Source organism: Gadus macrocephalus, chromosome 18, assembly GCF_031168955.1.
Source record: "Gadus macrocephalus chromosome 18, ASM3116895v1".
NCBI lineage: Eukaryota > Metazoa > Chordata > Actinopteri > Gadiformes > Gadidae > Gadus > Gadus macrocephalus.
This window is the reverse complement of record NC_082399.1, coordinates 15607651-15635471: the sequence shown is the minus strand read 5'-3', so window position 1 is coordinate 15635471 and position 27821 is coordinate 15607651. Positions and strand designations below refer to the sequence as shown.

The 27821-nt window shown below is 45.8% G+C and overlaps 1 protein-coding gene across 2 annotated transcripts; it reads left to right on the top strand.

Moving 5' to 3' along the window:
* The first annotated feature begins 1060 nt into the window (after positions 1 to 1060).
* Positions 1061 to 26921, top strand: si:ch211-180a12.2 (uncharacterized). 2 transcript variants are annotated; one of them, XM_060036623.1, is made up of 13 exons: positions 1061 to 1499; positions 3799 to 4122; positions 4452 to 4748; positions 5303 to 5608; positions 6649 to 6759; positions 7209 to 7370; positions 8155 to 8466; positions 8755 to 8805; positions 9099 to 9353; positions 9564 to 9929; positions 23573 to 23842; positions 24455 to 24748; positions 26438 to 26921. In XM_060036623.1, the coding sequence occupies exons 1-13, from the start codon at positions 1448 to 1450 to the stop codon at positions 26467 to 26469; spliced, it is 2832 nt and encodes a 943-aa protein (XP_059892606.1). In that variant the 5' UTR covers positions 1061 to 1447; the 3' UTR covers positions 26470 to 26921. The 2 variants fall into 2 exon arrangements, with proteins under 2 accessions (XP_059892606.1, XP_059892607.1); XM_060036624.1 differs by having other exon boundaries at positions 1063 to 1499; positions 8239 to 8466.
* The last annotated feature ends 900 nt before the right edge of the window (positions 26922 to 27821 follow it).

The following is a 27821-nucleotide window of genomic DNA, read 5'->3' as shown; positions in this document are numbered from 1 at the left end:
CCCACTCCCTCTCTCCCACCCTCTCTCCCCTCTTCCTCTCTCTCCTTATCTCCCTCCCTGCATCTCTCCCTCCCTCTCTCTTTCACTCTCCCTCCCTCCCTCTCTCTCCCTCCCCCCTCTCTCTCTCTCCCTCTCGCTCTCTCCCTTTCTCCCTCCCTCCCTCTCTCCCCCTCTCCCTCTCTCCCGCCCTCTTCCTCTTTCTCCCTCTCTCTCTCTCTCTAACTCTCTCCCTCTCCCTCTCTCTCCCTTGTGTGTGTGTGTGTGTGTGTGTGTGTGTGTGTGTGTGTGCGTGCGTGTGTGTGTGTGTGTGTGTGTGTGTGTGTGTGTGTGCGTGCGTGTGTGCGTGTGTGTGTGTGTGTGTGCGTGCGTGTGTGTGTGTGTGTATGTGTGTGTGTGTGTGTGTGTGTGTGTTGAGCTCAAACACCGCAGCACGCACCACAACGACACCTCCAGTGTGTGCTCTCCTCTTAATCTTGAGTTATGTTGTTGAAGTCCAGAGGATGAAAGGTGTGACGTGATGTCATGAGACCATGTCACCTGCGCTGCCAGGTGAACAAAGATGCGGGATCCTCTCCAAAAGTGACTGATGAGTTTGTTTCTGGACTCACACAACACACGCTGGGTGAGGGAAGAGAAAGCGGAGAGAGTCTGAAAGCCGCTCGTTAAGTGAATCAATATGACGGTTATAGGACTTGTGTTGTGCACACTTGTTCACACTTGACGCATTGTTGCTGCTGGCTAAACTTTAACCACTGGACGGCGGCGCGGGCAGCGGCCTCTCCACGGCTCTAGGCTGGCTTTATTTATTCACCACGCTGCTCCATGCTGTCTCTCTCTCTCTCTCTCTCTCGTCTTTCTTCCTCTCCGCGGGCCGGCAGTACAGTAACAGGCCGGGTGTATTCGGGCTCACTGGGTGTCCACAGTGCGCCCAGTGGGTCGCCCCTCCATGTTTGCTAAGGGCAACGCAGCACCCATGTAAAGTAGCCCCCACACCTTGGCCCCGGGCCCGTCTGAATATTAAGTGACCGCTGCTGGTCGTAACAAACTCTCTCCCTCTCTCTCTCTCTTTTCCTAACCCTGCCCTTTTCCACCTCACTCTCTCTTTCTCGCTTTCTCTATTGTCCCGTCTTTATTTTCTCTCTCACTACCTTTCTCTCTTTCTCCCTCTATCCTTCTGTCCTTTTCTCTCACTCCCTTTCTTGCTTTCTCCTTCTCCCCCCCTCTCTCTCTCCCGTCTCTCTTTCTCATTCCCTCTTTCTCCCCCTCTCTCTCCCTGTCTCTGATTCTCACTCTCTCTCTCTCTCTCTCCTTCAGGGCCCAAAGACAATATTTATTCTATTGTCTTGGAGGGCGGGGCCGGGACCCTGGGGGCTATATAAGGGCCAGTGCAAAGGGCCAGTGAAGTACTGGCGATAAGGGACAGGAGTCCGCTGCCCGCTGTTGTGACATGTGGTGTAAAGTCCTCCTCCTCCTCAGCCTGCTGGCTGTCATAAACACTGGTGAGTACACACACACACCTACACAGAGTGTGTGAATACGAATGAGCGTGGGGAAGTGAGTTCGGGTGATTGTGTGTATGGTTGTCTGTGAGCATGTGTTTGAAAAAAGAGTGAATGTGATTGTGTGTGTCTGTGTGTGTGTGAGCTTTAGTGCATGAGTGTACAATGAATGAATGAATGTGTGTGTATGTTTAAGTCCGGTAAATATCAGTGGATTCTAAATTCAAAGGATTGGCAACGTAGAGATAATAGTTTAACAATTTGACAGATTTCGTGTGTTTGTGTGTGTGTGTGTGTGTGTGTGTGTGTGCGTGCGTGCGTGCGTGCGTGCGTGTGTGTGTGTGACCAGGTTGTTGATTTAGAAACATAACCTAATTGCACAGCATGATCAAATGAAGGACCATTGGTGTGTGTGTGTGTACATTAAAGATTATGCATTTGTCAAGCAGCACTAAATGGGACACACCAATCTTTGACGCCTTTCTTCTATCATCAATCATTTATTAATCATTACTTCCTCATGTCATTCATATGTCATTTGTCAGTTGTCGTATGTCATGTTTACATTATGTTGACTACTCTCCTCAAGCCACTTACAAGTGAGGATGAGAACAAATCAAAGCATCAATAGAAATTGGAGCATGCCTTCAAAATATCGAAAGTGCTGCACATCGAGCATCTAGTACCAAGAGGTGAACATGAATATAGAACAGGAATGTGAGCAATAACATCTAGCCCACAACCATCAGAATGGGGCAACTTTCCATTACAGATCTCAGGCAGAGCAGCCTGTTAGTGATTAAACTGATTTATGGGTTAAGGCTCAAGCACACACTCCTTCTCACCTGAGGGAAGGTGTGCTGACCTGCACTTCCAGATCAAGGCTGCGATTGTGGAATGATTTCCCAGACTGCATTGTTTCCTAACAGGGCAGTATTTCTGTGTTATTTTCCATCAAGGTGAACAAGCTTCATCTAAACGGCCATAGTTATCCTGAACAAATATCCCTATCTTATTTCTGAAACGGGTTGAAGACTTGTTTCCGATGATCGATGGCTGTCACTCGAGGCAGTAGAGGAGCTGTAGAATGTTCTTTTTCCCACTGGTGTGAATTACAGAAATGACCGGGCCATTTTGATAGGTTGATCTTGTAACGCAAAGCTTCGAAACATAAAGGGTAGGCTAGCGACTGTCTGATGTGTCCAAAATATATAATTAATAATAAATATAATATTGATAATTTTTTATAATTAAAAAAACCAACAGACTTAAATGAAATTTGTGAAGCATGCTGTTATCTGCAGTTGATGGTAGGGAGGATAGGGTCGCTGTCTCTCTGGGGCGGGGGGGGGTTTGAAAGGCAGCGGTGTCTTTAAAATAAGACACATGAACACATTCATGTCTAAAGTTGCAGATGGCACCAGGAAAAATAAGGGTTCATTCTCTCTCTCTCTCTCTCTCTCTCTCTCTCTCTCTCTCTCTCTCTCTCTCTCTCTCTCTCTCTCTCTCTCTCTCTCTCTCTCTCTCTCTCTCTCTCTCTCTCTCTCTCTCTCTCTCTCTCTCTCTCTCTCTCTCTCTTTTATTTTTAGAAAACTTATTGACAGCAAAATAGTTGATTGCATCTTAGTGGATGATCATTGGAAGATACAGGCAGGGATTGACCAAGCATACATTCAATGACACAATGGAAGAACATGATTCTTAAAGGGAGACTTTCACATCGTGGGTAGTAAATCCAAAGGAAACAAAGGTGAGGGGGAGTGATCATCGTGGAGAGGATTGGCCACAGCGAATCCTCCCATTGCGCGAGAGACCAAGTTAAATTGCAATAAACTATGGGTAAAGTGAACGTGTCTTCAAGGCTGCAAGACATTTAAAGGAAACTACACAACAAATAAGTCATTAGATTGACCTCAGTATCAGACCTCCTGGCTCCAGTGGAAATGCAGATGTGAACTATCTATCTAAAACATTTTCAATTGACTAGCAATTATATTAATGTTTAAAGTAATATAAACAAGGTTTGTATAGTTTATATATAATTGAATGTTTTAGTTACGATTAATATTTCCACAACACTCCCTCCAGCTCTCACTCACTCTCTCTCTCTCTCGCTTGTAATTCTTTTTTTCAACCCTTTATCTCTGCCTCTCCCCCCATCCCCCTGAATGATCTCCTACCCTCTCCCTATACCTCCCTAATGTCTCACCGCAACACTCTCTCCCCGGTCTCCTTCTCTCCCACACCCCCCCTCTCTCCCCCTCCATCTCCCTCCGCCCCCCTCCTTCTGGCTCCTCAGCGTCTCCCCTCCAGCTCAGCGTGGCCCTGGGCTCCACCGTGCTGCTGCCCTGCCCCCTGCCCCCCACCAGCAGCAGGCTGAGCAACCTGTCCCTGCTCCGCGTCACCTGGACCCGCGGCAACGGCTCCGAGGTGGCCTCCTTCGGCCCCGCGCAGCAGCAGCACATCCAGGGGGGCTTCCTGTGGGACCCCCCTGCGTTCCTCCGGGGGGACTTCTCCCTGACGGCCAGGGACGTGGTCCCGGCCCACCAGGGGGCGTACGTCTGCTCCGTCAGCTACAACTCCTCCCGACTGGGGTCCCACAACGTCTCGCTGAGCGTCCTGGGTGAGATCATCTGGGGTCCCAAAGACGGTGTCAGATGCAAACCCTTTAAATCACTCTATTTCATACACGAGACAAAGCCGGACTGAAACACAGTGACCCCGTTCCCTGCTTTCCCTCCCTCTTTAAAGAGATGTGCTCAGCCAATGAGCACCAAGTTAAGGATAAACATGCAGGTGTACTATGTCCCTAGTACACTTTCCATGTCAAACCTTATCTGTTTACTTTAAGATAATGTTTTCATGATTTTCAAAGTATCTGCTTCAGCGTTGACATGGTCTCAACTTGATTCGATTTTCTCTCTCTCTCTCTCTCCTGTCACCGGAATACAGCCCCACCCACCATCCAGGTGGTCTCCCAGTGGGTGGTCTTGGAACGGGAGAGCCAACTGGAGTGTCTGGCAGAGGGGTTCTTCCCTCCACCTGTCCTCTTCTCCTGGACCAGGGAGGGGGAGGAGATCAAGGCCCCCCACCCTGTGGACGGGGCACCAGCAGGTCCGGTCGGGTTGCACCGGGCCATCGGGAACATGACCTTCTACCCCTCCCGAGACGACCAGAACGCTACGTTCGGCTGTGAGGTGACCCACGGCTCGGTCCACAGGAGCCTGACCTTCCAGCTCAACTTCACCGGTGAGCTGAAGAACGTCCCTGATGCCTCACTGTACTCTCTGTGTGAGAGTGGGCTGGCTCCCCTTAGGAGGCTAGCTCACTGGCGCATTTGTATTAACAAGGCTGTTATGCCACTCTTTTTAGACAACAGTCTAACGACACATGGACTATGGGCAATTTATTCTATTGTTTTGCCTGACCTTAAGTCAGGACAGAGTTTGGCAAGAAAACCATTCAGTTTTCAGAATAGCGCCTGTATTTGAAATGTAGCATTAATGTAGAACATTGCTCAGCTCCTCAGTCACAAGTGTTTGGACTCTCGAATAAAAATACTAAAGCCATACAGTTTTCTAGTGCTGCGTTGGTGGGACCAAAACCCCTGGAGGGCATTTGAATACTAAGTCACAACAAAATACAATTCAATCCATCTAGACCCCCCTATATAAACCCTTTTTAATAACACTTACAATTCTAGGAGGACAGTGTGCCAGATGCATCCTATATTTAATCTTGAATGTTCCAGAAGCTTACAAACTATCATTCGGTCTTCCTCTTCTCTCCCGGTTCCATTGCAGTCCTGCCGTCCATCCGAATGTCGGCCGTCCCTGTTTCCTCTCGGTCCTCCGCCCTCACGCTTGCCTGCGACCTGGACGGCTTCTACCCAGAAGAGATCGCTGTGTCCTGGGTCCAGAACGGGACCACCCTACCCCAGAGCCCTGTCAGCGAGCCCACCCCCGACGGGACCTTCCGGACCACACGCTATCTCACGCTCAGCACCGAGCAGCGGGAGCAGGCAGGCCATATACAGTGTGTGGTGGACCAGCCGGGATCCTTGGAGCCGGCACAGGTCCACGCCAGCCTGGAAGTCCTGGACCCACCCGGTACCACAACCAAATTCCCCCCTCTTCCCACTTCTCACTAGAGATTAAGATAAATGTGTGGTTTGGCTCTCTCAAGGAAGGGGCCCCACCTGTACGTCTAGGCTGAGTGCACGAGTCCAAAAGCAGAGCATTCAAGTTGTGTTTAAGTGTTCGGTGAGAGATAGTTAAGTTTAGTTCTTGGGTTAGAAATTGTTCAACTGAAAGTGAACCCCCTGCCTCTGCTTGAATTTAAACACAAGGATATTATAAAAAAGGGGTTTTGAGAGTTTTAGGAAGGAGTTGGGATGTTTTATCCCAATGTTTACGACCCAAGCCAACTTTGTTTTATAAGTAGCATCATTGTGTATGAGCGATGTTGTATAGGCAGTGTGGCACACACCGTGGCATTACCCATGGTATTATTCCTTGGAAAAAGGCACATTGACGTCCTAAAAAGAACATGACTAGTGTTTGGAGGTCAGTAGAACACAGACACTGTCAAAAACATTAGATTTAACATGTTTGCCCTAAATGGCAGTCTTATTTTTGTAACATTGACAAAATGGCATGGATGACTATGCTGAAGATCATAAAATACATGTTACCACGTTTAAAACAAAAATAAGCAATTTTGAGTTCCCCTTTAACTTTAGGTATTAGGTTAAAGATGGTTAAGTTCAGGTATTAAGTTAGAGATGGTTAAGTTTCGGTATCAGGTTGTAGATGGTTAAGTTTAGGTATTAGGGTAAGAGATGGTGAAGTTTAGGTATTAGGTTAGAGATGTTATTAGATGGTATTAAGTTAGAGATGGTTAAGTTCAGGTATTAGGTTAGAGATGGTTACGTTCTGGTAATAGGTTAGAGATCGTTAATTCAGGTATTACGTTAGAGATGGATAATTTCAGGTACTAGGTAAGAGATTGTTAAATAAGGTTCTCGGTACGAGGTGTCCTAAGTTCATGTGTATGGTTTGAGATGTTTTAGGGTTAGGTATTAACCGACCATAAGGTACAGTCTCTCTCTCTTTCACTCTCACTCTGACTCTCACTCTCTTGAGTGCAGATTCAGATCCAGTCCTGACCAAGTCTGCCAAGGCCTCTGTGGCTCTCATGTGCATCTCCCTGGTCCTGGTCTTCCTGCTCTGCTTCGGCTTCTCCTGGCGCAGGAAGGACGGTGAGTCCTGGAACCCTGAAGCACATCAAACCAATACTGCACCAAACCTGCAGCAGCCACTAAAGACATGAGACTACTGCATGTCTAAAGCATTATAATACATGACGGCTATTGTTTCGGCCAACAGGGATGTATCCTTCGCTTCTGCCTGAGATTCAGCTATGTTTGCCATACATTTATTAGGCAATGTGATTAAGTTACTGACTAATTCCCAAAGTTGCTAATGTAAGGCACCTCCAAACCTCTAAATAAGGTGCGTGCTTTAGGGAGCACGTTTATCTTCTACAGACCAATTCAAAGCTGGCTTCAAGCCAAGATTTGACACATGTTTACATTTAGTTTTTCTAGCTCTTTTGTAGACTCAAAGACATTCTGCAATGGAAGTCAAATACAAAGTAAATGCATATCGACCTTAATATGTACACCTTTCACTCTCTCTTCTACTGTAGAGAAGCAGAAGTCTCTGAGCGTGTCCGGAATCATTCTGCCTCCCCACGTGGTGGTTGGACAGAAGGGCCGTGTGACTGTTAGCATTGAGGGACGCAGAGTCGACCGAGTCGAAACCAGCTGGTTCCTCAATGACACACCCATCGCCGACACCTCACGCAAAGGTATGACAGCTCGACCGAACCCTTTACTTAGACGTGATGCACAGGTACACCAGTTAGACCACGCCCTTTACTTAGACATGATGCACAGGTACACCAGTTAGACCACTCCCTTTACTTAGTCGTGATGCACAGGTACACCAGCTCGACCCCGCCCCCCCCTCACACCTGACGCAATGATGTCTTGTTACACTTCATAAATGGGTAGGCTAGGCCACTGCCCGCACAGGTACAACCACAAGGCTACACCTACCCACCTCTCACAAGTCAGCGAGGCCACTCCCACCTCACGCACAGGTAAACCAGCTAGGCCACTCCCACCTCACATACAGGTAAACCAACTAGGCCACTTCCACCTCATGCACAGGTAAACCAGCTAGGCCACTCCCACCTCACGCACAGGTAAACCAACTAGGCCACTCCCACCTCATGCACAGGTAAACCAGCTAGGCCACTCCCACCTCAAGCACAGGTAAACCAGCTAGGCCATTCCCATCTCAGGTACAGGTAAACCAGCTCGACCGTGTTTGACCGACAGGTACTGCAGGAAGGGGTTGATGCATTGATTACACATAAAGAGAATTTAATTCAAATGTGAGCTTCCAAGCCCTCTCCAAAGAAAGTGAATTGGATATGTAGAACAGAAGCATCTCCAAGGATCTTGAATCCGCACAATCTTTTACTTATGGTTTTAAAAAGTACAATGCACTTTGAACAATCTTTGTTTTCTCTTCTACTCGTAATACTAACAAAACATACTCTAATCACAATCCCTACGCCCCCAAAGGGACCTCCAAGACTAACTTTAACTGCCTCTATAACACCTTAACCACCATCCACCTGCCCTACGGTCTAACCCTCACCTCCCCAGTATCAGAGAAAGGACCTCTGCTTCCCTCCAGAGGACAGACTGAGTACTACAAGCTGCACAACCAGGGCCCCTTGCATTCCACTGGAAACCGGCAGCAGCTGGTGTCATCGCTCACCTTCGTCCCGCAGATCTCCGTCCATAAGGGGGCGGTGTTCAAATGCCAGGTGTCCTACATGGGCAAGGACAAGGTGGTGGTCGAGAGAGTGTCCGAAAGGTTCACTGTCCTGGGTAAGAGACGATAAAGTGTCCTTCTTTTCTTTTCCCCTATTTGTTATTTTCAATCCCAAAAACCTTGATACAATAAATGTACCACATCCCTAGATAAATTAATTAAAACAGAGTGCCATGGACAAACCGATGGCATTTACACACTTTGCTAACCTTAATGTCCTAAATTGAATGTAATAGCAGGGATTCAATCGTTGGTAAACATTTGTGCTACTTTTGCTACGGCTCCATGATCCTTGTTATGGCCCTTGGGAAATGCTAACCGATGAATCAACTTGTCTGTTCCAGCTGCTCCAGAAGTGTCCGAGATACAGCTAGCGGAGGTAACTGAGGACTCAGGTAAGGCCCAGATACGTCAGTCTTCATATTTAATCTATTTTGCTAGGATTGCCTCCACACGGGTCCTCCACAAAGTGAGGTGTTGCTCTCGTGGGTTTGTGATTTGATGCTCACAGGGTAGGATCTTTGGTCAGGGATGGTTGTTTGATACCTTTCTGATATTTCTAAATATATATGGCGTATGGCGTACATGGTTTGAGCGACCGTCCAGACATGGTTACCCCCGGGAGTAAGTGACCTCTGTGTCGACGGGCATCTTTGATCTGACATGTGATCCATCCTCCTCCTCCTAGACACCATCACCTTGACGGTGCACGCGTCCCACTTCCACCCGGACGTCATCACGTTCCGCTGGTTCTGCGAGGGCAGCGAGCTGAGCCCTGTGGCCTCGCAGGCCTCTTCCTCGCCGCGGCCCGACCCCCAGGGCTTCTTCACCGCCTCCAGTCAGTGCCGCCTCCCCCGCAGCGAGCTGGAGCGAGGGAACACCAAGGTCTGGGTGACAGTGCACCACGTGGCCCTCCGACTACCAGTCACCCGCGAGACCAGAGGTGAGGAGTGATGGAGGGGAGGGAGGGGAGGGAGGTAAGGAAGGTGGGGAGAGATGGAGGAGGGAGAGGAGGGTGGTTGTGAGGGATGAAGGGGAGGGGGTAGGAAGAGAGAGAGTAAGGACTCAAGGAAGTAAGGAACGAAGGAGTAGAAAGAAGAGTCAAACAAGCAAACGACAGAAAGCGTCTGATTCTCGTCTCCGGCCCGGTCAGGCTTCATCAGGACGCCGTGCGTGGCGGAGATTGTGAGCTCCGCCTCCATGCCAGGGGAACCCCCGACCCTGGGCTGTGACATCACAGGGTTCTATCCCCCCGACCTCACGGTGACCTGGCTCCGCCTGAGGGAGGGCGAGCAGGACGACCGGGAGGAGGAGGTGGTGGAGGGAGGTGAGCTGTGGGGGCCCGTCCAGACTCAGGCCCGACTGTACCGCGCCACGGCCATACTGCACCCCACCAGGAGGAGGGACGAGGCCAAGGAGAGAGCAGGAGGAGAAAGGGGAGGCGGAGGAGTGGTCTGTCGGGTGGAGCACCGCTCCCTGGATCATCCCATCGAGAGACGATGGAGGAACGCCCAGCTCAGTACGTATTTAATACTACAACCCAGTCGCCAAGAAAAAACGTCGACGGTGTACGTTTCCATGAACACTGGAGACGTACTATTACAACGTAAAAACAGCGTGTTATACCTACAGTATCCACGCGTGCCGCTGTGGAGGCGGGTATCGGGGTTTGGGTTTCACGGCTTTCGCGGCAAATTGTGGACACGATTGTTTAGGGGGGGGGGGGGGGGGGGAGGTAGACTGTTGTTGACCGGGGAGGGGGGGGGGAGACACGTTTGTTGAGGGGGGGACGACGACACGATTGTAGGGGGGGGGGGAACACGTTAGTTGAAGGGGGACGACGACGACGACACGTTTGTTGAGGGGGGGGAGACACGTTTGTAGGGGGGGGGGGCACGCTCGACAACGAGAGTTGGTTTTTATTGAACGCTCGACGACGAGAGTTGGTTTTTATTGAACGAGACTTCAACACGGAACAGCTGCACGAAACGATGGTCACGTCACTCTCGGTGACGGTGTCGACAACAATGAACACACGAACAATGTTAATAGAACAACACACAACCACATAACATCCCGAACCCATCAACCCCACTTAATCCTAACAACAAAACAAGTTAACAAAAGCCACATTTGTCAACTGACAACCCCAATTCCCAGAATCCCCCGCGGCTCCGGAACACGGCGTAGTTTATATTAATCTTTATTATCCGAATGGGAAATGCAATATTTTAGGACAGATACACCATTAAACGCGTTTCTAATGACATTTCTAGCGAGAAATGTACATTTTCCTTACATAATCTTCAGTCAGTGAATGTGTATGATCTTTATTAATCTTTATTATCTGAATGGGAAATGCAATATTTTAGGACCGATTCACCGTTAAACGTGTTTCTAATAACATTTCTAGCGAGAAATATACTTTTTACTTGCATAATCTTCAGTCAGTGATTGTGTCTGATCTTTAGTTTTATAGTTATTAGGATTTGATCGGATCGCTCGCATGTTTCAACGTCAGGTTGTTAGGCTGCTTTCGCTAAACTAGCAGCTCACGTGCTTCCTGCGTTTGTGTTATTAAACTGTTACTTTATGTAACTTTTAATGATATCATCTTGCTAGAAACACGTATATCTGAGAGGCAACCCAGTCGCCAAAAGCATTCGTTGACAGTGTACGTTTCGTGAACACTGGATTACGTCGCATTTCAACATAAAATAGCGTGTTATACACACACACGCACGCACACACACACACACACACACACACACACATGCACGCACGCACGCACGCACGCACGCGCGCGCGCACACGGTGCATTTCGCTGCTAAAACAACAACAACAAAATATTCCCTCAAATATTATTACTAAAGAACCGTTTTCCAAAGAACGAAATGTAAACCAATGCATTCTGAATGGGAGTGTTTCTCCGATTTTTCCATGCTACACAGAACGAAATGTAAACCCATGCAAATAAAGACTTCATTGTCATAATCATTTAAATATCATTAATCTCCGTGTGTTGGGTGGTATTCAATTTTTTTCAACGGGGCTGGTGCCGTCTCCTTTTGACCCCAGACTTCTGGGGGAATAGCTGAATCAATTCATTAGTCAATCAGAAGCATGTAAATATCTTCCCGGTGGTGTAGGAGAACGAACAAGCTGTCCTTCAACATCTACACTTCCAGGCGATTGCAACGGTGCCACACATGAGCATATTCGAACATGTTTAATGGTAGTAATTAGCTGTCGAAATTGGAGGCCTTAATCAATAATGAGCAGCTATTGATTTGCTTCCCGATAAAAAATTGTGACAAATGACATGTTATTTAGCATCTACACGTTGAGCTGAGTCCAATGACACCAAGTATGACACTCTAGCTAATGGTAACATGTATTTTACATGGTACACCTAGGTCTAATTTGTCAAAAATCTCCATCGGGAAGCAAATCTATAGCTGGTCATTATTGATAAAGGCCTCCAAAATCGACAGCTAATTACTACCCCGAAACATATTCAAATAGGATCATGTGGCACTGTTGCAATCGTCTCGAAACGTAGATGTCAAAGGACACCTTGTTTGCCCTGTTGCACGACCGGGAAGATATTTTCATACTTCTAATGGATTGATTCATATTTTAAGGTTCTCGGAGTGAGACTTTAAGCGGCTGCAGCAGAAGTGTTGAGACGAAAGATGATATCAAGACATTAATAGAATATTCCCATTCACATTATGATTCTTCGTCATAACATCCGACCAAACATCCTTTACATTCACCGAGCGAAGATTATGAAAGTCCAGGCCCCCCCTTCCTGCACTCGGGGTCCGACTGGCCCAAGTTTCTGTGCGGGGGTCCCAGTTAGGCCCTAGAATATGGTATTCAAATTTCAGGGCGGTAGGACCTTCCTATCTCAAAAACTGTTTTTCCACCACATTCTGAACCATTAGGTCTCGCAGGCAACACTTCTGAAGGGGCTTTGTCCAAATGACAGTCCATTTGGGAAAACTTTTTTTCTCTATGGGCTAGAACTACAAATCTTGGATATGTCGTTCTCGGGGCCCCGGGAAATGTGTGTAAACATTTTAGCATCCCTAGCTATCTCGAAAAGGCCGGAAAAGGGGCGTGACCTCCAACAGTACAGTCAATGTACATAAGACAGAGGTTAGTTTCTAGGCCCCATTTTTTGCGGGATGGAGGTGTACATTTGTGGCTTAATGTGTGTAGACACAGCTGGCCTGTGGCCACGTCTTTGAAGTCTGGGGTCAAAAGGTCAAAAGGAGCCGGCACCACGCCGCTTATGAGATAACAAAAAGTGAATCTGTATTTCTCTCATAACATTTTGTCATTATTGAAGAGAGGCCTGATTCTCAGATATGCATGTTGGACTGTTAGGGTATAGGTCTGGGAAGAACTTCAGGCCAAAATCTTGCAAGCGAGCCGCTGGGTGCAGGTGCAACGAGATGGAGCACTTGCTGAGTCATTTCCTGTAGGGCTGGAGCCACAGGTTGAAGCGTATGCGTCCTTTGAAACCCCCTTTGATATATAAGAGACCCCAAGGTACAGTTTACTTAAATGTTCTCGCCTCTATTATATGATACTTCCACCACTGGGACATGGCAACAACTCTCCAAATCCATATGGGGAGGGGGGGGGATGCTTTTGGACAGTAGGGGTGTACACTAGACATAAATAGGAAGCAAACTCAGGAGAAGGAATGACCTCTCACAAATATTTATTGAATAAATTCTTTTAAATAACCCTGCCTCGTTAAATCAATGAACTTGGTGTTTTGCTTTCAAAAATAGGTTATAGAAGAAGTCTAAACTGCAGAAAATAAAAACATCCAAGCTGCCTTTTAAGGATACCTCGGAATATCCGTCTATTTTTTAACCGTCGGACCCCAGTTTACGACAAAAACAACACAATTTACTGCAGCTCCTTTGCCGCATGGTTTTTAGAGCCATGTAAGGATTAGAGGGGGCGGTCGATAGCAACCACCATAGCAGCATGACGGTCAAGTGACTGGATGCAGCCCCGTTGAAAAAAATAGAATACCACCCAACGCACGGAGATTAATGATATTTAAATTATTATGACCATGAAGTCTTTATTTGCATGGGTTTACATTTCGTTCTGTGTAGCATGGAAAAATCGGAGAAACACTCCCATTCAGAATGCATTGGTTTACATTTCGTTCTTTGGAAAACGGTTCTTTAGTAATAATATTTGAGGGAATATTTTATTGTTGTTGTTTTAGCAGCGAAATGCACCGTGTGTGTGTGTGCGTGTGCGTCTGTGCGTGCGTGCGTGCGTGCGTGCGTGCGTGCGTGCGTGCGTGCGTGCGTGCGTGCGTGCGTGCGTGCGTGCGCGTGTGTGTGTGTGCGCGTGCGTGTGTGTGTGTATAACACGCTATTTTATGTTGAAATGCGACGTAATCCAGTGTTCACGAAACGTACACTGTCAACGAATGCTTTTGGCGACTGGGTTGCCTCTCAGATATACGTGTTTCTAACAAGATGATATCATTAAAAGTTACATAAAGTAACAGTTTAATAACACAAACGCAGGAAGCACGTGAGCTGCTAGTTTAGCGAAAGCAGCCTAACAACCTGACGTTGAAACATGCGAGCGATCCGATCAAATCCTAATAACTATAAAACTAAAGATCAGACACAATCACTGACTGAAGATTATGCAAGTAAAAAGTATATTTCTTGCTAGAAATGTTATTAGAAACACGTTTAACGGTGAATCGGTCCTAAAATATTGCATTTCCCATTCAGATAATAAAGATTAATAAAGATCATACACATTCACTGACTGAAGATTATGTAAGGAAAATGTACATTTCTCGCTAGAAATGTCATTAGAAACGCGTTTAATGGTGTATCTGTCCTAAAATATTGCATTTCCCATTCGGATAATAAAGATTAATATAAACTACGCCGTGTTCCGGAGCCGCGGGGGATTCTGGGAATTGGGGTTGTCAGTTGACAAATGGGGCTTTTGTTAACTTGTTTTGTTGTTAGGATTAAGTGGGGTTGATGGGTTCGGGATGTTATGTGGTTGTGTGTTGTTCTATTAACATTGTTCGTGTGTTCATTGTTGTCGACACCGTCACCGAGAGTGACGTGACCATCGTTTCGTGCAGCTGTTCCGTGTTGAAGTCTCGTTCAATAAAAACCAACTCTCGTTGTCGAGCGTTCAATAAAAAACAACTCTCGTTGTCGAGCGTGCCCCCCTCCCCTACAAACGTGTCTCCCCCCCCCTCAACAAACGTGTCGTCGTCGTCGTCCCCCTTCAACTAACGTGTTCCCCCCCCCCCCCCCCTACAATCGTGTCCCCCCCCCCCCCCCCCTCAACAAACGTGTTTCCCCCCCCCCCTCCCCGGTCAACAACAGTCTACCTCCCCCCCCCCCCCCCCCTAAACAATCGTGTCCACAATTTGCCGCGAAAGCCGTGAAACCCAAACCCCGAAACCCGCCTCCACAGCGGCACGCGTGGATACTGTAGGTATAACACGCTGTTTTTACGTTGTAATAGTACGTCTCCAGTGTTCATGGAAACGTACACCGTCGACGTTTTTTCTTGGCGACTGGGTTGAATACTAGCATGTATACAATCAACACGGGCTGTAGTACGCAGGTGAAACTAGGATGTTAGTCCGTAATGTATGTAGGCTAATACTGATACTAGCCAGTATTGTATACCAGCATATTAGCCCATACACATAATGTTGGCATGTAATGTTGGCATAGGAAAGGAAATTTCCTTACGAGATGACACGGAAATACTTGGAGGAATAGCCAAGGACCTATAAAGAAAGGCCAATCTGTACGAAATGAAAGGAGATATTTGTATGCCATAATTCTTTACGGCGGCAATATTTAAAGCAACAGGCCACCGATGAAGTTTACCAACTCTACGCGAAGACGCATGAGAGACGCGGTAAAGCAGAAGAAGAGAAGAGAATAAAAGAAAATACCAACTTTAAGAAAGACTACTGGGGGCAGTTAATTTCAACATCAACCTAAGTTTAGCCTATTTTTTTTCGCATGTTAATTGATGATTCAAGCGGCGAAAAAATATTCCCGTTGGCCAAATCTGACCTCAGTGAGAAGTGACAACAAAGTGTTGGTGACAACCTGATTGAATCAATACAACAAGAACGCAGTGATCGAAAGAGCTCTTGTTGTAGTTTCACGCTAGAGATCAGCAATACTCACCGGGTTGGAAGAGTGGTGTCGAATTCATTTTAAACAGTGCTGTCTTTTCCTATGTTCGAAACGAAGCACCTTTTCATCTCGCCTTGACTCAAAGTCGTTTCCACAAAGGTTAGGTGGCATAAAGGTTAGGAGATTTTACTTTCCGAATTTGGCCCAGGACCTTGCCAATTAGTAGCCTGCTCGGTTGACCACCACGAGTGCATCATCCGAACGAGCTCATCCTCTCAAGCACCATCCCTGATCAGCTGCGACAACGTCTTCACCCACCGGGACGACCAGCATTTCTTTTTTGGCGTTTTTTTTTTTTGGCGGATTGGCACGAAGCACATTTGTTCAAGTTCCCACAATCACATTCACAAGCTACGCTACGGGCCTGCCACGTGACTGTCGACTTGATTAGCCAATCTATTTCACGCAATTTAAAAGTTATTTAGTTATATGCCGGCTTAGTTTGAGGTAATTTGGAAACTGAACTATTGAATGTTTTAAAGGGTTATTGCGTTGAACTGTAGCTTTTGTTTATAATATATTTTTAATCAAGTAAATTGTTTCAACTTGATCCCTTGAATAGTTGCCTATGTCTTTGGGGTTTTGATACTGATACAGTTGGATAAGTAAACTTAGGTAACATAGGTAAAGGGTTTACAGTAAGGGAATTTACACTGATAGTATTGCATAGTGATTATTGATTACCTGCTATTTCACTCGTTGCATTAAGCTACCTAAATAGCATTGAATTAAGCTGCATACATAAAGTGATTATTTAATTAAGCTATATAGTCACTTTATTCAAACGTTACCTCAAATTAAAGACTAATAGGTATTATTAGTGTCATGTGAACAGGTTTAAGTGCCAACAAGTTAGTAAGTATGAATTAATTACAATAGTGCATTATTTAACACTAGAGAGAGAGATCTCTCGCTAAATAGGAATTCGGATAGCGCACTCCACTTATAGCCAGATACGCTAGGGGGGTGCTACATAAAATGGCGGCTCGTCCAGGATAGTTCAACTGGAAGACCACAGGCTTCACGTTGATAGCCTTGCCAGAGTGGTTCATGCGCCGGCCAAAGGTGTCCTTGTCAGAGTGACACTGACAGGGGAATGTCTTAGCGTCGATGCAGAGTTTGGCACTAGGGATGGGCATTCGATTAAATTGTCTTAGTCGATCGTCGGGAGAATTAACAATACATTTTTGATTAATCATTTACATTTTTTGATTAAAATTAACTATTTATATGCTATATTCAAAATGTAAAGAAAATACAAGAACACAGCGTGTTTTCCTCATTGAGATCTTTATTATTAGATGAACAACTCTTGTGGCAGTTCAACCGGATCCGTTCAATGGTTACACTTGATATGCCCTACTGCGCTCTAAAGCAATGGAGCCCTGAAAAACGATCATATATACGCCTCAATCAGAATACAATTCTCTGTTCGGAATAGAATTCCATGTGGAGTAGAAGAAGTGGTGTAGTCCGCTATAATCAACATGTATACACTTATTCTGATTAGTTTGGGGTGGGTGCGGCTACTTTTTAACTTAGAGAGATGGCATCAGCAGCTGCAGTAGTTCGCAATTGGTCCGTCCGTACTTTTATGCACACAAAATTGACCGCTGTCAAGGAAATTTGTTTTTTTGCCTGATTCACATCTTTCTTATCATTCCACAAGTAGTCCGCTAACTCATCAACCCCAGCGTGTCCGGTTGCTAAGCAACGTCAATGTCTTTGGCAGACTATTTCTCTGCTGAATAACACTATGAATGGTAATTGTAAAAAGACCCACCTCGTGAAGATATTTTTTAGCATTAGTTTTATCGATTAAAAATGTACGTCATCTACGAAATTCTTAATGATCAAATAGCCTATCGTCGATTAATCATGCCCATCCCTAGTTGGCACCACCCTTGCCCTTGATAAAGAAGAGGTAGATAGCCTCCTGCTGCTCCTCTATCAGTGCCTTCCCCTCAGATTCTGAGATGAGCTGCCCGTGGTCACAGAGGATATCTCCTTTGGAGAAAGGCATGGTCGCAATAACACCTTTTGCCCTTTGGTTCTCCAAAATCCTTAATGTCTATCCCCTTCGACATCTGGTCAATGACTGATTTGGAAATGGCTTCATCATCTTCAATGGCTGATTTCAAGGGTGATACCCAGACCCAAAGAACTTATTGGAAAGCAGGGAGGTTTGTGTCCTGCTTCTGCTTGGCAGAAAGGGCTATAATTTTGCATCTTTTGGTGGGTGTCTGCCAGAGCAAGCTGAGAGTTGTTGCACACGTTTTTCCAGTTGCAACCTCCTCCACTTGAAATAGAATCAACGTCCTCTACAAATCCAGCACTGATGCTATCGCCTCTGGAATGTGCATGGCCATCAAGAGATAGGGAGAACTCTTGAAGGAAACCTTCCCCAGCGGTCTTGAGCTGGCCGTTTCACAGACACAGAACTTTGGCCTTGGGAGGACGTCTCTGCAACCTCACTGGCTGGTTCATACAGGTCTGCTCCATGGCCCGCTCTCTGGCCGATCTTCTTACTGTCCGTCCACACCAGAAGCGAATTGAGCGACCAAATCGCCGGAAGTCATTCACTTTCTATGGGCAAGAGCGACCAAAGCGACCAAAGCGACCAACGCTACCAGCGGCCAAAGTTGAGCGACCAGAGCGTCAAAAAGAAGTTGAAAACTTTTTAACTTTATGCAAATGACTATTATTCGCTTCAGCGACCAAACACTGACAGCCAATCGGAATGTAGACGCTCTTCGCTTGCGTGGATCCCAGGGAACATCGGCAGGCACTTTGGTTCCTACCTACCTTTATTCACTCACTGAACAAAATGTCGGCTGAAGTATTAATCGCGGCTGTAACTGGGCACCCGGTGTTGTACGAACCCACCCTTTTTCAGTTCAGAGATCGAAACGCCATAGTGGTTTGGATATCAAGTGATGATAAGCGGGAGTATTTATAGGCTACATCTAGAACGTTCGTATTTAAGCGGGAATCATTATAATTTGCTCTACATGCCACCAATCTAACCAACCAATCGCGTGTAGCATGCTTTAAACAAAACCGTCACATAAACAAACTAATCGACAAGACGAGGGATAAATGACAAGGGATATATCTCTTGTCTTTTATCCCTCTATTCCCCACTATTCACGGAGCCTGAGGTGAATAATTTTTAATTAAATAGTCAGATAGATAGATAGTCAAGTCTTTATTAATACCAAACGACACAAATCGTCGGGAATCCATTTAGGTGGTTCGTCCCACACAGGACAGTAGCCTACAAGACCACACAGAACAAGTCTGACTGGACATACACACAATACATCACATTAAAACTAGACACGCGTTGATAGATAGATAGACAGAAAGACCTAGATAGATAGATATGTTCCATTATTTGCCTTGCGGAGCCAACCAGTCCTGTGCACGTATGCAAATTAGCCATGTGCGCTAACGTCTATTTGTTTTGAATGCGACGAATGAGTGCAGATCATGATTTGCAGATCCAGATCAGTGAAACATATTTCAACTACTACAGCACGCAGGGTTTTTTGTTCTCGGTTGTAATTAGCCTACATTTTAGGATTTTTATATTGGGGGGAATCACTGTCCTACTTGTTGTCGAAGCACTTTATGAACAAGCAAAACCGTCTCGGCAATATGGCCAAGGTGTATGGGAGAGTTCAATATTTGATATGGCTGTCGGTAGGGCCTACTAAACGCATACGGCTCCTTTAAATGCGTCTGCATAATTGAATTGTACGTCATGAGCGACTTGAGCGACCAAAGCGAACAGAAAAATTCGCAGCGAAAATTCGCAGCTCCTGGTGTGGACGTACAGTTACAGTGCTTCCAGAGATGGTCCAAATCGGAACTGGGACTTCCCGATTTCCCCAGGTAGAAACAGCCCTTGTCGTCTGTGGCTTGATATAGCCACTTCAGTTAGTGGTCTGATGTGGGTGAAGTAGGCCTCAAACCACCTCTCCTCTAATAATTATTGATACTCCGCCGCTAACGCCTATCCTGTCATTCCAGTCTGTCACCAAGTGCTCGCCTATTTGGAGCTTATGACAAGCGTCCTGCATCCATTATTTTGTTGTCTACTGCAGTGCCTCGTGCTTAGACAAGGATTTATTTCCTTTCCCTGAAAAGCTCACCTCTGCTTCTGGGGCTTTCTCCGTTGGCCCACTGACAACAAAGAAGCCTTTTCTTCTCAGGCGGTCAGCCAGTGCTTGGCATGATCCTTCATCCTCTACCAACGATAAAAGTTCCTGTTAGTCCAACCGTCTACCAACCCGGCAAAAAAATTTTTTGGGAGAATCTTTGGCTTTTTGCAACTGCATTCCTTTCTTCTGGCATGCTGTCCTTCATGAGAGTTTTTTAGGTGGCTGGACAGCATGTCAAAGGGATTTTCGCAGCGAAGGACGTACACAATTTGCCTGTCAGGGCCCTCCATCTTATTTCAGTTCTCCAATAGTTTCAGAATCACCGAATTCTGGCAACCAATGCCACCTAGGTATCCGAACGCATACAATTACAAGAATAATATTTAATGACTAGTGATAACACCATCTGCATCTCCAGTCCACTGCTCCGCTATTCCAGCCACTGGGTCCTGTCGGCGCCAGCATCCCCAGACTTGCACTCTGATTGGCTCTACAAGTGGAGCCATCAGGGATGCATGCACCAAAGGAAAGCTTGAGCTCTAACACAAAACAAAATAGAGTACTTAGACCAATTACAACTGAAAATAGAGCACTAAGACCAAGAACAACTGAAAAAAGACAAGTAAAACCAGAAGTGAGACTTATGATGAACCTGAACCTGGAGAGGCAAGTGAGCAACCACTTACCCTAGTTCATAGAGGTATTATCATAAAATGATGATGATAAAACATGATAGAAACTTTGAGTTCAGGTTTTAAAGTGTACTTCTCTACATGGTTGTAAGGTTATGAGTGTTTTATGTATTATGAGGACATTTAGACATTAAGTAAGGGGAGGATGTAGCCCTATGGGATTTTGGGCATTTCTGAAATCCATTATATTGTTTATTTTGTTTATATCCAACATGTTTTCTTGAAGGCTAATATTTTTTGGAATAATATGTACATGTGTACATGTGCTCCAAAAAGTTACAATTCATGCAATTATAGTTATGATTGGACTAGTCTGGCTGAGCGGAAATGGACAGCGTCTATAGCGCCAGCGTCGGATTCCACCGCTACTCCTCCCCTTCCTGTTGTTTGTTTTCCTGTATTGTGCTCCCCCTCAAACTCGGAAACTAGTCAGTATGGCGAGTTTTGAAGAGGACTTTGACGGCGCTGTAAAGCTAGCATGTTTGGCTCTTTCCGTCGAAAATTGCAAAGAACTTCAAAAGATTTGCTTACAGCATTTGCTGAGGAAGATGGATGTTCTTGCACTATTTCGGATGGACACCGCTGCTGCTTCCCGGGGTTAGCCCCGCCCTAGACGATTGTGATTGGTTTAAAGAAATAAAAACAGGCCAGCCCAGTTTCCCCCCGATAGACGGCTCTAGATAGCGTGGTTCCAGACCATTCTACTTGCTGTAGTTTGGTTTGGCTTTGCGAGACTATGATTGGAGTAATGACCAATCAGAAGTTGGGGTGAGAGGTCAGGAAGACGCACGTTAACGCCCCGTGCCCACTACCTCCGTCAGTTGTCCGTTGCCCATTGACTTTGAATGGGGACGGACGTGCAATGCATTGTGGATCCGTCCGTTCGTTTGGAGCGTTCGCCACCGTCAGAAAGTTGAAAAAATTTCAACTTTTTCGGCAGCGACGGTTCCGTCATCCAATCAGATCGCGTATGCAAATTTAAGCACTGTGACGCGACTCGGGCTCTGACGATACTGGAAAGCGGGAAAGCGGGTAATCTTGCATCGCAACAAGCAGGAAGAAGCGGGAAGAACCCGGCGAAGCGATTTGATTGGCTGACGGATGCCTCTGCAAAGACTATCCGTCAGCCACGCCTTCCCACGTCCGTTGACTGACGGTGCAATGGGCACGAGGCGTTAGGGAATGTGGGTTTGACAAGAGGGAACGACACGCGGAGGAGAAGAGAAGACATGAGTGATAAGGCTGGACACTGCCGTGTAAAAAGCTTGTAAAACACCAAGGGCCCTATTTTAACGGTCTGAAATGCAGGTGAGAAGCGCCAAACGCAAGTAGCTTTGTAGGCGGTTATATGGCGATGTTGTTACCGGCGGATAAATTATTCTTGCGCCCGGCGCAAATCTAAAAAGGGTTGGTCTGAAGTAAATTAATTACCAGTAGGTGTGATTTGGGCGTAACGTGCAGTAAACCAATGAGAGTGCCATCTCCCATCCCCTTTAAGAGCCATGAGCGCATTTGAATCTTGACGAGTTGATATTTTGACAGCGCGTTTGCAGTCTCCGATGAGACAGATGCATGACCACATGAATTTCAAACTTCAAATGACTCAATTTATGGCCAAATAATATGGCCTAATTCACACATGGAATAGCGTTTTCTTCCACAACTTCCTCAAATAAATAGTAGCCTACCTGTGGTTCTATTTAATGATACACGCAATACATTAACAAACATCGTTTCTTACCAGTATTGTATGCATTATCGTTATCGACTTGTGTTCCTAATATGCATGTGTCCCCCAAAAAATATACATTGCCATGGACTGTATTACATGTTACGTGTTTAGTTTGCGTGTGTTTAAACAGATGTACGCACACATGAGCGCCCGCATTCAATAATTATTTTACGCATGCACACACGCGCGCCCGCATTCATTCATTTGTTTTAACACTCAACTGCGGTAAAACAATGTTTTCTCACAATCAAATAGTCATCAATCCTAACAGTTATGGGCTTGTTCACGATGTCTGTGTCAAGAAAATATGTGTTTGCCTTACGTTGTTTGCAGATGCATTGATTTAAAAGTACAATTTATTACCGCTGTATCAGCTGTTCTTTCCCAAATAATTTACCAAGACTGTGTGGCTAGGTAGATGAGAGAAGCATAGTGTATGGGCGAGGTGCACAAGCAACATTATGCATGCGCCCTTAAAATAGGATCTGAACAACGCGCCACTGACTTTAAACCAGGTATTTTCCTGGTTTGTGGCGGAATTGTTTTCTGAAACTGCAAAATAGCACCAGGGAACGTTTGCGCCAGAACACGCCTCTTCCTTTCGCCGAACCGCCCCTTGGGGCGCAAGATCATTCCCTAATTTACCGACACATGGCGGTGGAGGGAAAAGAACGCTCTGCACCAGTTGCAAACTAGCAACGACACATGCGTCAGTGTGGAAAGTCAATTACGCTGGATGCAAGATAGGGCCCCAAGTGTGTTGAGGTCAATACTTTTAGACACACCGGCTCAGGGAATTCGGGGAGCACACTCCATTTATAGCCAGATACGCTCGGGGGCGCTTCATTAGCCAGTCAGCCAGTATACATTCAATGCTAGCATGTCAAGCAGTACACATTAAATACTAGCATGTTTTCAAATACTAAATACAGTACTACAAATGCCATGGGGTCAGGCTCAGCTGTTACCTTCTGCTCCTACAAGTTATTTCTAAAATGTAAATATTTGTAGGCCTACTTTATTTTTTCAGATATCCCACGCTTAATGTTACTTGTAGTTATTACATTTAGCGGCAACGTGCTTTGGTTCATTCAATTTATATCAATAGATGCATCCATAGCATCATTTAAAGCTTGTCAGCATAGATTTGAATGGGATCTTGCCGTATTGCCTGGATTCAAGGAATCAACCTCTGTATGGCGGGGTTTCGTTGCCTGAATGTGCCACGGATCAAATCCTATCAAGCTTTAATATTTGACGCTTGCTATGCTATATGTGCTATCATGTGAGCCTGTACCTACTCCCTAATCTCTCTCTCTCCCTCCCTCTCCCAGCCCCCCCCTCCGTCCCCCTCTCCATGTCAGTGTGCTGGAGCGCCGAGGGCGTGGGGGTCTTCTCCCTGCTGCTGCGGGGCGGTCAGCCGCGGGCGCGCCTGCTCTGGACAGCCGGGGCCGCCACCCTCTCGCCCCTGACCTCCAGCGAGACGGAGGAGATGGGGGACGACGGGCGGCGGGAGCTGCGGAGCGTGTGTGCCCTGCAGCGGGCCGGCCCCGGAGGGGAGGCGCCAGGGACACGGCCGAGTGGAGGACGTGCTCTGAGCAGAGGTTAGGGCTTCAATGGGGCGCCCGCTGGGTTGCATCTTTTATATCAAGTATGTGTCAGTATGTATCGGGTCAGCTGGGATGGGCGACCCCAGACGGTGGGGAGGGAGGGAGGGAGGGAGGGAGGGAGGGAGGGAGGGAGGGGGGATTTCTTGCTTGACAGCTGAAGATGTTTGACGTTAATCCTGTTTATCAAACATTTTCAACTGAAAAAGTCTTTGTATATAGTATATGAACAGGCAAATGCTTAAGTAGAAAGGGAAAGAAGCAAGGGAACGATGGAAAAAAGAAAAGCCAAGAAAGGAGAAGGAGGTCAAAGAAACAAGCAAGACAAAGCGTCTGATCCCCCCCAATGATCCATAGCTATGAGTAAACATAGCTACGGATGTAGCTATGAATAAATAAACCTTTGAATAAAATTCTTAATTCATCTACGAATACCGATCTTTTCAATTTCGATGATCATTTAATTATCCATTTTTAAACAGCATCTTGCAACAAAACAGTTTGAGGTTGGCTTTTCCTTAAAATGTGAGAAGTTGAGAAGAACTTAGTCTCGTTGTTTTGCACAAATGGGGTCTTCAATAAAGTTTGCTGTGATCTCTTGTCTGGCAGGCGGTAAGACGGCGGTGAGCCCCGGCGACACGGAGGACATTGAGTACATGGACCAGAAGGTGGACGGAGAGAACAACAACAATGTGGAGAGCTGGGCGGGGACCAAGACGCTGTCCGAAGAGGAGAGCCATGGGGAGGATGAGGAGAGCGATGAGGAAGAGGTTGGGCCCGGGGGCCTGCACATAAACCGGGTGGACGTGAGGACGCCCGCCCGCCAAGTTAGGAGGGGTCTGCGGGTATGTGTGGAGATCTCACACCCGGCCCTCGCTCTGCCCGTCTACAGAACATGGACAGGTATGCCCTTTGGTTACTAGTGCACTACTTCATATTAATTATGATTATTATTACTAAAGCTCTATGCTTCTCTGGATCAAATCTTTCGGTGGGAGAAGTAATGCAATAGGCATAGGTTTCCTAAAGCAGTTAAAGGGGTAGTTCGGAATTTTGGACATAGGGCCTGATTCCCAAGTCAGCATTGGTATTCTATATCACTGGAGACAGTTTTCAACACATTTCATTCAGTCCTTCTAGTTGCAGAGTTCGCTCGTGCTAGGCTAGCGCACGTCAACGGGCAATGCTAGCCTGCTATTAAAAACAGTGTTACCCACTCCACAGTACACCCGAGGTAAATCAATTATAACGACAGACTATAAATTTAAATGTCTGTTTATAGAATAATGTTAGAAATAAAACCAACCTTGCATTGCATTGCATTTTGAGGGAATTGCTGGGTCTCAGCAGCAGTGTTATATTCCTGGTAGTAGGCTACGGCAGCGGCGGACTGATACCTAGGTTACCGGCTCTAGTTTTTTTTTACCTGCCGCTGTCATTGCTACAAACGCGGAGTACAGTGAACGAAGGAATTCTATTAGCGTATTCAATTAACAAGATATGGACACGTTTGGAGGAGTTAGCGATGCATCTGCTTTTGAAGACGATTATGAGGAATTTGTTGTATCCAACGAACCGTACATGTACGAGCCGGTGTTTTGATGTCCAAGCCAGCAGCAACAAGCCACAGTTGAGTCCTTTCTGGATCTCGCACTGGAAATTGGTGGAAACTTTGTGTGGTGCCCATTAGTAGCGTTTATTTCTACAATTTCTAAAAGCACACTGATCCTCCATGTTGCCTAGTCGTTCAATTGCGCTTCTGTCCCACGCTTCTCTGTTTACGTTCTTCTGTCGTGATTCGGTTACAAACCTAACCAGCGCATAGTAAAATCCCGCTTCTGCTGAGAAAGTAGTCCCTCGATGATTCATGCGATGCAAGGTTAGTTTTATTTCTAACATTATTCTATCAACACAGACATTTAAATCTATAGTCTGGCGTTATAATCGATTTACCTCGGGTGTACTGTGGAGTGGGTAAGACTGTTTATAATAGCAGGCTAGCATTGCCCGTTGCCGTGCGCTAGCCTAGCACGAGCGAACTCTGCAACTAGAAGGAATGAATGAAATGTGTTGAAAACTGTCTCCAGTGATATAGAATACCAATGCTGACTTGGGAATCAGGCCCTATGTCCAAAATTCCGAACTACCCTTTAAGGCCACTAGAGCAGCCTGATCTCGCATTGGTATCCTCGTTCTCTACTTCAATGGCCGGTTATTTCTCTTAGTAGGGATGATCTCAAGTTAGGAAGTAAGGGTAGGGTTAGGAGCTGAGGGTTAGGTGTTTGGGGTCAGGGTTAGGTCTTTGGGGTCAGGGTTCAGAGGGTAGGGTTAGGAGGATATCAATTGGAGGTTAGGTTTAGGTATTAGGGTAGGAGGATAGGGTTAGATTAGGAAGCAATGGTTAGGAAGCAAGGGTAAGTAGCGTAGGGTTAGGAGGTTAGAGTTTGGTGTTTCAAGTTTGGGGGTGGGGGGTTAGAGGTTGGGGGTTGGTTAGGATCAGCTGCTCCCTTACCAATATCTGATCTGATCAAACAGTAGAAATAGGAAGGTCAATCCTGGTTCTATTCTATGTGTTCTATCTTCTGCTTTCAGAGTCAATACAGGAGGAGTCATCTTCCATTTGACCAATCGGATGCCTGAAACAGGGATGTTTTTTTTTATAACCTACTGTATGTAATGATAATGAAGTTATCACACTGTAGCTGGTCCATCTTTCCATCTTTTCCCATAGGTTATTTATTTATTTGTATTATTAATCCACTGTCTTTGATATCAATAGTTTTTAGTCTGTTCTTATTTTATTTTTTTAAATAGTAGTAATAATAGTAATCCCATTGTTTCGTTATACGTGTGTGTGTGTGTGTGTGTGTGTGTGTGTGTGTGTGTGTGTGTGTGTGTGTGTGTGTGTGTGTGTGTGTGTGTGTGTGTGTGGACAGAGAGAGATTTTATAATGTTCAGACTCATAATCTAAAGATACATGTCCTAGTTTTATGTGGAGTCCGTTCGGTTTGGGTTTAGTGTAAAAATACTTTTTTTTTTTTACAGAGTTTCTGATTAATAAAAGCGACTGACGGTACGCAGGGTCTGGAAAGTCTGTGAATTAATGCCACATGATGTATTAATAAAGTAGTGTGGATAGGGAGTGGCACTCTATGATGGTTTGGTTAGAATACATTTAAACAGGGATGTGCAGGAAATGTAAGTTTGGCACAAAACAACCGCTGGACAGAACACAACCAAACAGAACAATAATCCATGCAGAACGGTTCTGGGTTCAAACCCAAGGGCTAACACTGGCATCACGGAGGACATTAGCTGTCCCCCCACCCTCTCCACCCACCCTCCAGATACCATGTGGGGGGTGAATACAACCCCCTTCACCAGGGGCCCTTGTGGATCAATAGTCATGTACTTCAGTACATGAATGATTAAATTAGATTAGATTCACTTTATTTTCTATTTTCATCACATAAAAAAAGGTTACAATGCAGCGAAATGTAGGTGGGTCTAGCCAGAGTGCAACAATCTTTTTGAGTATTTATAAATATATGTACAGTATAATATCTTTGCAGCAAATAGTTAATAACAACGCTTCTAATTAAAGTGAAGTGCAAGTAGGGCAAAGTTGTAGGGAATGATTGTAAAGTATTCAGCAGGACAACCTTTTTCCTTGAGCTGATACCGAAAGTATATAAGCTGCACCTATATCTGAGCGGAGAATCCTACCAGTAGTGTGTGCGTGTGCGTGTGCGTGTGCGTGTGTGTGTGTGTGTGTTTCTGAGATTGATACCGATTAATCGTTAAAGGTTATACTAACAACAACCACTAGATAGCGTGGATAGGCTATACTCAATAGACTAGGACTCGTCTAGAATTAATTTAAATGTATTTATATTTATTTTACACATTCTGGAACGGTAAACATTTTTACTTAAATTGAAGCCAGAACAAAAACTTATGGTCTGCATATTGCTCA

What these genes read in the sequence shown, in the direction of transcription:
- si:ch211-180a12.2 (XM_060036623.1), top strand. Translation starts at nt 1,448, where the DNA reads ATGTGGTGTAAAGTCCTCCTCCTCCTCAGCCTGCTGGCTGTCATAAAC. An exon ending in GGAAGTCCTGGACCCACCCG is followed by an intron (nt 5,609 to 6,648) that starts GTACCACAACCA and finishes TCTTGAGTGCAG; the next exon opens with ATTCAGATCCAGTCCTGACC. An exon ending in AGTCACCCGCGAGACCAGAG is followed by an intron (nt 9,354 to 9,563) that starts GTGAGGAGTGAT and finishes CGGCCCGGTCAG; the next exon opens with GCTTCATCAGGACGCCGTGC.